Source organism: Brassica napus, chromosome C4 (assembly GCF_020379485.1).
Source record: "Brassica napus cultivar Da-Ae chromosome C4, Da-Ae, whole genome shotgun sequence".
Classification (NCBI taxonomy): domain Eukaryota; kingdom Viridiplantae; phylum Streptophyta; class Magnoliopsida; order Brassicales; family Brassicaceae; genus Brassica; species Brassica napus.
This window is the reverse complement of record NC_063447.1, coordinates 55,287,250-55,299,340: the sequence shown is the minus strand read 5'-3', so window position 1 is coordinate 55,299,340 and position 12,091 is coordinate 55,287,250. Positions and strand designations below refer to the sequence as shown.

At 36.5% G+C, this 12,091-nt stretch overlaps 3 protein-coding genes across 4 annotated transcripts; 2 read left to right on the top strand and 1 right to left on the bottom strand.

The window, feature by feature from the left end:
- The first annotated feature begins 3,886 nt into the window (after positions 1–3,886).
- LOC106380481 (probable transcription factor PosF21) lies at positions 3,887–6,054 on the top strand. The gene is made up of 6 exons (XM_013820253.2): positions 3,887–4,113; positions 4,250–4,863; positions 4,944–5,076; positions 5,152–5,236; positions 5,332–5,694; positions 5,768–6,054. Exons 2-5 carry the CDS (start codon positions 4,298–4,300, stop codon positions 5,658–5,660), a joined length of 1,113 nt encoding a protein of 370 aa, XP_013675707.2. The 5' UTR covers positions 3,887–4,113; positions 4,250–4,297; the 3' UTR covers positions 5,661–5,694; positions 5,768–6,054.
- A 520-nt stretch (positions 6,055–6,574) lies between these two features.
- On the top strand, positions 6,575–7,970 carry LOC106380480 (B-box zinc finger protein 25). Of its 2 annotated transcripts, none has more exons than XM_013820252.3 (3): positions 6,575–6,966; positions 7,163–7,456; positions 7,537–7,970. In XM_013820252.3, exons 1-3 carry the CDS (start codon positions 6,784–6,786, stop codon positions 7,783–7,785), a joined length of 726 nt encoding a protein of 241 aa, XP_013675706.1. In that variant the 5' UTR covers positions 6,575–6,783; the 3' UTR covers positions 7,786–7,970. The 2 variants fall into 2 exon arrangements, with proteins under 2 accessions (XP_013675706.1, XP_013675705.1); XM_013820251.3 differs by having other exon boundaries at positions 6,599–6,966; positions 7,534–7,970.
- Positions 7,923–10,882, bottom strand: LOC106380479 (probable fructokinase-1). The gene is made up of 4 exons (XM_013820250.2): positions 10,326–10,882; positions 8,923–9,255; positions 8,306–8,422; positions 7,923–8,215 (listed from the first exon to the last, which is right to left on the bottom strand). The coding sequence occupies exons 1-4, from the start codon at positions 10,725–10,727 to the stop codon at positions 8,087–8,089; spliced, it is 981 nt and encodes a 326-aa protein (XP_013675704.1). The 5' UTR covers positions 10,728–10,882; the 3' UTR covers positions 7,923–8,086.
- Positions 10,883–12,091: the final 1,209 nt, after the last annotated feature.

Genomic DNA, 12,091 nt, shown 5'->3' with positions numbered 1-12,091 from the left:
TCAAGGTTGTGACTTCTGTTTTAATATATAAGATTTAGAATAAAAACTAATTTAGCAGCTCAATTGGTTTAAGCTTAGGCGTTTGTGTTATTGTGTTGCTGGGTTTGATTCTAAATTTGACCATTCATACGAACTCTACAAAAAAGAAATTTGACCATCCATACCATAATTGCTCGACATTTTCCGAAAATGGAAATTAAAAAAAAAACAGAATAAAATAAAATCCATTAGGATTTCTTAGCATATGTAAAAGCGAATCATTGTTTCATATTTATTAGTCTAGATTTGCGTTGCATGTAAACGAGGCCGAAAAAAGTATTTAAGCTGTAATTTTAAAAATCATTTAGAACAAGATCTAATTTGGCAGCTCAATTGGCGTTTGTGTTACTAAGTGTAGGCATTTGCGCTATTGTGTTCACGAGTTTGATTCACCGTGAGAGGAATGTTTTACGCCAAAATAGTACAGCACTGGTCGGATTCCAGACCTAGGGATTAAGGGTCTTGGCCTAGAACCTCCGGGTAATTAAAAAAAAATATCTATTTTGTAACGCGGAAAATATAAATACTTTACCTATTTGGGCATAATTAGATTTCAAGTAGTTGAACTCATGTACTGTTTATTAAGCTTTTTATGTTTTCAATAAATTAATAACTTTAGACTTGCAACTTCAGTAACAAAAAAAAACACACTTATGGTTGCAAGATTGTACACAAGTAAAGCCCTTTGTAAAAAAAAAAAGATTGTACGCAAGTAAATAATAACAACGTATTTTACTGTGACCTTTTTTGTAGCCTATAATGATATATCGCTATCAATACACACTTTAAAGTAAAATTATTCTAAAAATTGTAAAGAGAGATATTATTTTAGTAACCTTGGGGCCCTTTGTCCTATTGTTCATACCTTTTAGTAAAAATGAAATTGAAACCATAAGTAAAATATAATGTATGTCGAATCAAAGATAAGTTCATTAACTATAAGATCTTAACTTTCACATGTTAAGATCTGTTATGTAGACATAATCATGTGGCAGAACTATGAGCTCTTATATATAATTCAAACTATTTTGTTGCGAGTGTAGTTCATCACAATTTATATAACAATTATATGTGTATACTCAAGAAGGAAAATCAATAAATCATCACGTTTGAAATGTTCCAACAATCCTAGATCCTCGATTTTGGATCTTGAAAAAGTAACCTTCAGATTAAACACAAAAATGGAGATCAGAGCCTCGCGAACTCCGGAAGTCGTAAGACGACAGAAATCTACTAAAAGCTAAAGTCAAATGAGTACAACATTGTCAGTACCCTACAAGAACAGCGTGCAGAGTGCACTTGCTTTAATTATAGCATCTACAAATATACTTCAATATAAGACTTTTCCCAATATGTACCGATACATAAGTAGTCCCTAAGTCAAAATTGTGAGATAACAAACTAAACTCCACATTGGAAAATTAGATAAGAAGAGTCTAGTATATAAAGAAATGTCCAATTCTAATAGTACGAGATTTTTCGGGAAGAAACCAAAAGTAAATCTATGCGGACTTACCTCTAAAATCTAAAATGGACAATATCGTATTAATCAGATAATACAGAGTTAAACATGAGCTTAATAAATCCCAACAAAAATCACAGCAGCAAATTTATTTAATTGGGTTAGCTGTAAACTTCATTAGGTCGTGGGCAAGTGAGAAGGGTAGTTAAGCTTTGTTATTAACGATTAACGAGCATTTAAATAAGAGATGAAAAGCAAACAAATAAAATAATCATGTGGTTTCCGTCATTTTGATTAAAACCATTGGCCGATTCCTTTGATGCATTACTAAACTAATGGTGGGCAAAGCTGATCTAGAAGATGTTAACATTGACACAGACAGTTGATTAATTAAGGAGATCTGATCTGCAAACTCTAGTACTGTAATTTTGAATACTAGGATTTTGGAGCAGGTAAATGTATCATCACATTGCTACACATCTTAAGATTATGTTTAACTCAAAACTGATATAAAAAACAACTGTGATCGGTTTAAAGAAGAAAAATAATATCAGAAAACAATTGTGCAAGTTCATGTTTTGAGATAGTCTGGTAATTAGTTTAGTTGTTTTAGTGTCTACATTTGATCTTTTGAATTGCTTTGGAAATTATCGTCCGAAGTCCAACCAAGACTGAAAAGAAGTCATATAGTTCTGTTAGGTACTTATAGTTTTTGAAAATCTTCTAGATACTTTTTTTAAGGAATTTTTTTTCTGGATACATAGTTTTTGAGTGACAGTTTCTTAAGAAAAAAAAATCGTGAGGCAGATAAAACTTATTATATCTCAGACCTTCTAACTTGTTAATATAGTACTTATACTCTAAAAAAAACAAAAATGATCGTAACATGTGTGCAGAGATATAAAATTGTAAAAGAAAAAAAAAGATTTAGAATTGTAAATTATGCGAATCGTCCATGATGGCGATTTAACTAGTAGCTCGTCAGAGAAGTCACTGACCACTAGTCGATATACTTTCTCAATATAACATCTTCATCCCTCATTTTCATTTTATCAGTCATAACGTACGAAGATATTAACTAATTACATGGGTGGTTACAACTTCCACTTAATCTCGTCTGATCAAGAAGACAACATGTTTCATAGAGTAAAAGTTTGCAGAGATAATTCACGGGTGTTACTTGAATGATCTTACATGTTTGATTTTAGGATCGTTATTCGCTTATGTCTCGTTTTACTCTGGAACGAATCTAAGAGTTAACAAAAAAAATTACTGTATATCTCGACATCATATCGTTTATGATTTTTTTCTTCTTCTAAATCGTGTTTCTCTTCATTTCTTTCTTTAAAATTGTTTATATTACAATCGCAGTTTTGTTTTCTAGCTCCTAAAATTATAATTATAGTTTTAGTGAAACACTGAAACTAGAGCCATTTTTACTACTTATCTGACTATGCTATTCATTTTTCGATTCTGTTACATATTTTGTCACGTACATTGGCACATGTGGATGTAAGTATTCATGTTTACGAAAAATAACATTTTCAATTAATATACATTGTACCCATGCATGTTTTAAAAAATTGGAGTATATTTTTTTGTTTCATCATACTGGTTAATAAATTTTGGAGTACAAGAACAGCTACTTCCTACGGATAGTTACATGCATCACTCGAAGTACATAACTAATCAATTCCAAAATTCTCTACACGATACCTGTCCGTCAAGAGCTTTAATCTTAAAACGTCGATTACCTGGCTCGCTCGGTAGCTTGTGAAAGATAACTTCACATTATCGTGCTAATCCCCCAGCCCACACGATGATACAAATAATCACCGGTATTAAAGACCAGTAACATCAAAGGTTACGAAGGTGCGATAGGAAAAATATTTTGAATTTCATGAACGATTCTTGAATCAAGTGACTTTAATGCTATTGTTGATTTTTTTTTTTTGACAACAATTGAAACTACTCTATAATAACACTACCGGTTCAGATAGCCAAACCGGAGGCGTCGAATCAATATATAACATAGCAGATATAGAACTCCTCGCACCACGTGCAAGTTTGTCCGCCTGCCCATGTATTATGTGTCTTTGGAATATGTCTGATCTTGAAATTAGGGAAGAAAATCTTACTATGGTTGAATTCTTTCATATGGGTAGCAAACGCTGGCCATGCTATTGTTGGTGAGAATTGGTTTTCAAAGGACTAGAGAATTATGAGTTTGTAAATTGACCAAAATATCTTTCAAAAAAAAATAATTATAACAATGCTAAAGAATATGCTCCAACATTTTTGATCATGTGGGCTTCACGGCCCATAACATGGTCAAGGGGCCCAGGTCCGAAGCCCGGTGGGGACAAATTGACAATGCTCATCGTGTTTAGGTAATCTGTTTCCCAAACGGGAATGGCGGAACACGCAAAAACGACGCGTTTTTAAGATTCCATTACCAAATACGCAGAGATTGTGCGCATACATGACATTGATCTCTTGTAAGAATCGCATTCACTTCTTCCGCCATATTCAATCTTCCTCTGCTGCATCTACTTCTTTTCTCTTGGGGGGGGGTTTCTGGAGCCTACTACAGCTGATTTAGATCTGTTTCTGTAAGTTTGTCTCACAAAGTCTCCTCCTTTGATCTAATTTCAATCAAAGTTCTCCTCTTTTGATTCAGGGCTAGCATAAAAACTTATCCTTTTCTATGATTGCTTCACTGTTATTAAGTTACGATCTGATTTGCAGGTTAGTTGCGTTTGGTTAAAGTCAGTTAGAGTAGAAAGTTATAGAAAAATGGATAAAGAGAAATCTCCAGCAGCACCTTGTGGAGGTCGTCTCCCTCCTCCATCTCCCTCAGGTCGCTCCTCACCCTTCTCAGACGCTAACCGGTTGAGCCACGATATGAGCCGTATGCTCGAACACCCACCTAAGAAGATTGGTCACCGTCGAGCTCATTCGGAGATCCTCACTCTCCCTGATGACTTGAGCTTTGATTTTGATCTTGGTGTGGTTGGTGGTAGTGCTGATGTACCTTCTTTCTCCGATGACACTGAAGGAGGAGACTTGATGTCTATGTATCTTGATATGGATAAGTTTAACTCTTCTACTGCTACTTCTTCGGCTCAAGTGGGGGAGCCATCAGGAACTGCTTGGAAAAATGAGCCGATGATGCCTCAGAATAGTTTTGGGGAAAGGCCAAGAGTTAGGCATCAACACAGTCACTCTATGGATGGAACGTTGAACATCAGTGAGATGCTTATGTCTGGAAATGAAGAAGATTCTGTAGTTGATGCTAAGAAGTCCATGTCTGCTGCTAAACTCGCTGAGCTTGCTCTCGTCGATCCAAAACGTGCTAAGAGGTTTGATTGTCAATCTTCATGCTAACATTCTTTTATTGTGAGTGGAACATGATTTGTGTTTTTGTGGGTCTTACAATTAGGATATGGGCAAACAGGCAGTCCGCGGCGAGGTCAAAAGAAAGGAAGACGAGATACATATTTGAGCTTGAGAGAAAAGTACAGACTTTGCAGACAGAAGCTACAACTCTCTCAGCTCAGCTTACTCTCTTACAGGTTGGTTTTCAAGTCAGTCTACTCTATTTTTTGTGGGTTTTAAAAACGTTCACTCTTTTCTTTCTGTTTGTTCAGAGAGATGCAAATGGTTTGACTGTTGAAAACAACGAGCTGAAACTAAGGTTGCAAACAATGGAGCAGCGGGTTCAGTTGCAGGATGGTGAGGCTCTTTTTTCACAAAACACTTTACTTTTCCCACTTTGAGAAATTTTAGCACAGTTTTGGTGTGAACACTACTCTTTTCTTTTGGCACAGAACTAAACGAAGCTCTTAAGGAGGAAATCCATCATCTGAAGGCGTTGACTGCCCAAGTTGCCTCAAACGGTGCATCATCAGCGATGAACTATGGTTCGTTTGGATCAAACCAGCAATTCTATTCCAACAATCAGACAATGTTAGCCGCACAACAGCTCCAGCAACTGCAGATTCATTCACAGAAACAGCATCAACAACAACAACAACAACAACAGCAGGAGTTTCAGTATCAACAGCAACAGTTTCTGCATCATCGCCTTGGACAGCAAGAACAACGAAATGGAAGTGGGGAGATGAGAAAGCAGAAGCCAGACCAGATGGAGAGCTGAGAAATAATGAATACTATGTGCACTTTAGTCAGAGGTACATCCATCCATCCATTGCACTTGGGATTGTTGCATTATAGGGCTTAGCTAATGTGTGACTTGACCTACAGGGTATTGATGTTATGTTCTAAGCAGAAGCCTTTTGGTACATCATTGAGGAATACATTTTGGATATAGCCCAAAGAAACATATTGAGCTGTTTGGATTTGGTTTGTGTCCAAGTACGTAAAATGTCTTTTTAATTACATTCAAATTTGCTAATTTGTTATAAATCATAAAATATAACCACAATTGCCGACATCATGCTTGATGTATATTTATATTCTCAAATTTCAATGCCTTGTAATATATAACATTTAGACTCAGTTATATGTTATGCATCAAAATTTCATATTGATTGACATAGTTTTAAAAAAAAAAATTATTCACAGGCTTAGTAAGAGATTTGAAGTTCTTATAGCAAGCAAACATACAATCTAAAAAATTATTCACAGGCTTAGTAAGAGATTTGAAGTTCTTATAGCAAGCAAACATACAATCTAACCAAAAGTATATGCTGCTTACTTTTATTATTAAAGTTAGTCTTGGTAAATATCCAAATCGTTTCATTAAATACTATTATGATAGGATCATGAAAGCCACATGATTAGTCAACACCAACTCCATCTAGAGATTGTTATGATCTTTAAGAACATTTGTCTTCTTACAAAATATGCAACGATCAATACAGACCGCAAAAAATATTCAGCCGACAATTTGTTGTGTGAAACACTGTGTCCACCAGATTTTGATACTACACTAAACACAGAAAAAAAAAAACAATAGTCTTTCTTTTTCTGTGGACAATGTTAAGTGAAAGAGACAGAGAAGGAAAGAAGCAACGTGAGCCGCAGAACCAGAAGAAGAGTGGAGCCTACGACTACATGGCCCAGCTGTAAGAAGCAAGGATGTGGGTTCTTTTGATACGCAGAATCATAAAACCTCCTTATCTTCTTCTCTTCCCACCAATCACTCCCTCCTCAACTTGAACACCAACCAAAACTGTTTCTCTTTCTTTGCTCTAAGGGAAGAAACACAAAAGGCAGAGAGAGCTTCCTTTCTTTTGTAAGTTCCTCTGATTTTCAAGATGAAGATACAGTGTGATGTATGTGAGAAAGCTCCTGCTACACTGATATGTTGTTCCGATGAGGCTGCTTTGTGCGCTAGTTGCGACGTTGAGGTTCACGCAGCCAATAAGCTCGCTAGCAAACACCAACGCCTCTTTCTTGACTCTCTCTCCACCAAGTTCCCTCCATGCGACATCTGCCTTGTAAGTAAAAATAATCTCCTCTTCTCCTTTTGTCTCTTTGTTCATGATCTGTATTAGTAAACGTTTTTCGAGTGGGATCTCAAGAAATTTGTTTAGTTATTAGTTAGCAAAGATTTAGAGGTTTAAGGGATTTCAAGAAACAATAAGTTCAAGGTTTGCTTAGGCAGTGATCTCTTTCTTGTGTGTTGACTTGCAGGAGAAGGCAGCTTTCATATTCTGTGTTGAGGATAGAGCTCTTCTCTGTAGAGACTGCGATGAGGCCACCCATGCGCCTAACACTCGCTCTGCTAATCACCAGAGGTTCTTGGCTACTGGAATCCGAGTCGCTCTGAGTTCCACTAGTTGCAGTCAAGAAGTGGAGATGAATCATTTCGACCCACCTAACCAGCAGATACTCTCTAAACCAACAATTCAACAGTCTGCTGCTCCATCTCCTCCATGGGCTGGCGATGAGTTCTTCCGTTATTCTGATCTTGAGTGCAGTAATAAGGTGAGAAATGGTTTTACCAAATATGTGAGTTTGTGCTTATTTTAACATGTTTATGTGTATCACTTTTTGTGCGTCAGCAGAAAGAGCCGCTTGATCTTGGTGAGCTGGACTGGCTGGCAGAGATGGGTTTCTTTGGGGACCAGCCTGATCAAGAAGCTCTACCGGCAGCTGAAGTTCCTGAGCTCTCGGTTTCACATTTGCCTCATGTTCATTCCTACAATAGACCCATGAAGTCCAATGTTTCCAACAAGAAGCCCAGGCTTGAGATTCGGTATGATGATGATGATGATGATGATGAACAGCACTTCCTTGTCCCTGACATAGGCTAAAGTCTTGATGAAACTAGATAATATATAGCATTTGCTTCGCATATGTACCTACACACACTCATCTTTTGCCTTTGCCTTGCTTTCTCTGTGATCTGATTCAAACCAGTAATATATGTATCGGCATGTTAGTCTTAAACTTTGAAAAAACTGTTCTTATTATTAGCAAGGGATGCCTTGAACTTAAACATATATGTCTTTACACAAAAACGGAGCCATTGATTTAAACCAAACATCAGAAAACAAGAATACATAAGCGAACACAGATTACATGGAGAAAGCTTGAGGGGTGTTTTTATTTTTTTTACTTCCCTTCAAGAAAGCTGTGAACTTCAGCATCGGTGGGAAGAGCTGGAATGGCTCCTTTCTTGGTCGTGGTGATTGCTCCACAAGCGTTTGCGAATCTTAGCACCTTTCTCAATCTCTCTTCGTCCTGTTACATTACATAAATGAAGTTTAGAACCTTATATTACTATCATTTTTAACCACAAGAGAATGAATGCACATTGAGTTGGGTACTTACCTCGAGAATGGATTGATCCTCAGCAATCTTGTTTAGGAGAGCACCAACAAAGGAATCTCCAGCTCCGGTTGTATCCACGGCGTTCACATGGAAAGGGTCAACCGATCCACGGAAAGTCTACACAGTTTTTAGTGGGAGTAAGAAAAGTCATTGACGTAGTAAACAAGTATACGAACCGGTTTCATGCTCATCTAATTAGGCAAATAAGAAAAAAGCTAAAGTAACAAAGAACCTTAGAGATCACGACTTTTGTGACCCTTAATTGATTACTTGACCAATAATAATGTTTTGGAGGGTCCACGAGAAGCAATTTTTAATTTAGCAGTTGGTGAGATCTACCAAACGAACTCATAACCCACCCAATATTAAAGTAAATAGCACAAAATGATTCCTGCATAAGTTTTATATATTATCCCTCTCTTTTGTTCTTGTTCTGACTATATATTTAAATACGTTTCTCGAATCCTTTCCAAAAACATGTTAATATAAAAGTAATTCCTAAAATTATAGATTCTATAGACACTACTAGTTTTGCGTTATGGCATCACCTCATGGTCACAACCAAGAGACAACTCATGTTGATGATGATTGTTAATGCAGTATGTTAGTGTGTTTACCTTGGCGTAATACCGGCATCCCTTTTCACCGAGAGTGACAAGCAAGAGCTTCAAGTTGGGATGCCACAAGGACATTGCGGTTTCATCATCGATTTTGTTGCTTCCAGTTAGAAACTCTAGCTCGACGTCGCTGACCTTGATGATCTCAGCCTTGTCCCAGATACTCATGATCTGTGTCTTGGCTTCTTCGTTTGATGGCCACAGAGGCTCCCTGAGGTTCGGGTCATAGGAAAGAATGGCTCCGGCTTCTTTCGCCACTTCCATGGCCTTCAAGTGAGCTGATCTACATGGCTCCACTATTAAGCTTATTGATCCATAGTGAAACACTTTAGCCTGCATGATTGGTCATAAAATTAAACCTTAGCCAGTTTGGTACACCTCAAAACTCACAAAATAATACCAACTTTGGTCATAAGGAATCATTATGACGGGGACCCATTTTAATATATGATACTGTGTGTTTCGAATATTAACTACGATGGGGTCAAATCAATCAAAATATCAAACTGTTGAAGAAAAGCAAAAGGTCCCTGCCATTGATATTAGCTGTAAAGGTAAAAACATTTAAGCAAAAATATTCAACCAGGAGATAATTTCACCATCACCATAAAGATGGACTATACTGTACTATGTTGATACATGAACATTATAATATGGCCAGCCCTAAAATTAATAGGACTTACACAATTGTAGACTAGGAGCTAAATAATCAATACATATATATACATATATATTATTATTTATATATATATATATATATATATATTAATATACATGGATGCAGAGTTAACAACTTGGTTTATATAGTCAACATGAATCTGTAAATTTTTTGGTGTCAAAAAAAAAAATATATATATATTACTATTATTTTTCTTTCTGAAACTTTCATATATATATTTCTATCAATTTTGTGCAAATAATTGATACATATTAACTAATTAAATGGCAGAACAGAAATGTTTCATTCACTAGATCACATCAATAAATCCAAAAATTCACATAAAATTCAATTCAGCTCAAGAAGAAGACAGATTTAGTTCACTGCTAAACTACTTAACAGTATATACAAAACATCACACACCTAATTTCCACAAATCTTTTTTTTTTCTTCTCTCATATTTCGGATAATAAAAACTAAGAAGTCAGTGACTTGGGGAAATCACGTGATAAAACACGTGGATCTATGCACATTCGTGGGAGAAAGATCAAAGAGACAAAAAGACCCGCGAAAAAAAAAAACGTAGTGAGATTAGAGAAAAAGTCACGGTCCGTGAATCTAGCATGGACACACATATATCCACAGTGAGATCGATCATCTTCTACGTTTAGTCCCAAGTAACTACTATAGATTTCTAAACACTCATGATTGGTCAAGATCTAGTCTAATCAGAGATTCAACGTACGGATCTGATGAGGTCGAGGTCGAGTTCGTCGGGACGGAGGAGCATATCGGCGCTAGGATTCCGGTAAAACATAAACTCCCGATCTCCGTCGGCACGCAACGTCACGAACGCCAAAGCCGTTCTAGCACCCGTGTCGAAGTTAATCCCCTGATCAGCGACGCCGTTCTCCCTCAGGATCCCAGCGAGCATGTGTCCGAACTCGTCGTCACCGAGCTTTCCGACGAAGGCGGATCGCCCGCCGAGTCGCGAAACGGCGATGGCGACGTTTGCCGGAGCGCCGCCGGGAGCTTTGAGGAAGCCAGGAGCTTCGGCGAGCGAAACGCCGGATTCGGTGGGGACGAAGTCGATGAGCATCTCGCCGAAGCTGACGATGAGTCCTTTCTCGCTGTTGGATGCAGCCATTGGGGAAGAGAACGAGATCTGTGGGATCGTTTAGATCAAATCGGAGAAGTGAAAGAGCGATAGAGGAGAGAGTAATATAAAAATGAAGGGGGAAGGAAGGATGGTTTTATATAGAAGGACGACGACGAGAGTTTTGTAACCGGTGGAGAAGGAAGTGTAATCATTTGATATAATAAATGTTTTTATGGATTTTCTTTAACAAATATCCATAATCCAGAAAATATCAAAATATTATCTTCCAAAAACACGAGTTTCTCTAATAAAATGCAAACAAATCTCTTCAAATCTTTTATTACCTTTTCAAATGTTTGCCTGAATCGTTGATTTTATTTTTCCTTGATCAAGATTAAAAGTCAAGATAATCGTATTATCAAGTAGTTATTACTAGGCCTTGGGACGGATCGGGTATGCGGACAACTTTAAGGTATCTAGATCTGGATCCTTATCCGGCGGATCCATAATTTTACTATCTTTATCCGGATCCGGGGTTCTCGGATATCCGGACGGCGGATATCCTTCTAAAAATTGTAATATCCGGCGGATATCCGGATCCGGATTTGGATCTTTAAAATAAATAAATAAATAATATTAATATATATATAGATATTAAAAATAATTTAAAAATAAAAAAATATATAATGTTTTTAATGATTTCAATGTATAATATTACAAAATTTACATAAAAATTTACGTATACAATTATAAAAATGAAAATATATTAAAAAGTTAGTTTTTATATATAAATATTACTATTTCTTAAATAATTATTAATAAAACTTACGGATCCGGATATCCAGACTAAAAAATCAAGATATCCGGATCCGGATCCGGCTTTGACGGATCCAACATTTTACTATCCGGATCCGGATTCGACCCCTCCGGATATCCGGATTTTCGGATTGGATCCGGATCGAATCTCGGATCGAATCTGGATCTCGGATAAAAATCCCAGGCCTAGTTATTACTCATTACGTCGATGATGACTACTAGCTAGAGTAAATAATAAACTTAGTACAGCCGATATATCATGATGCGTGATATCTTGTGGGATAATGACAAAAATACCAACAACATACTCTCGGGAAAAATGAAATTATTTCAATTTTACCAGTTTTGTTAATTATATAAATAATGGAATATATTAAATAAAAATATTTTTCATAAAATAAAATCATATACATTTTGGTTAATCAATGATAATTTTTTTTGGGAAATGGGATGTACCGATTTATAGATGATAACATTCAGCTTGTTGAAATTTTTGTTTTATATACGTCGCAAAGCTGACAAAAATATTTAAATCTAAAACAAAATGAAATGATTCACGTTCAAATAAACTAAGTCAAGCGTCACTGGCTGGTCGG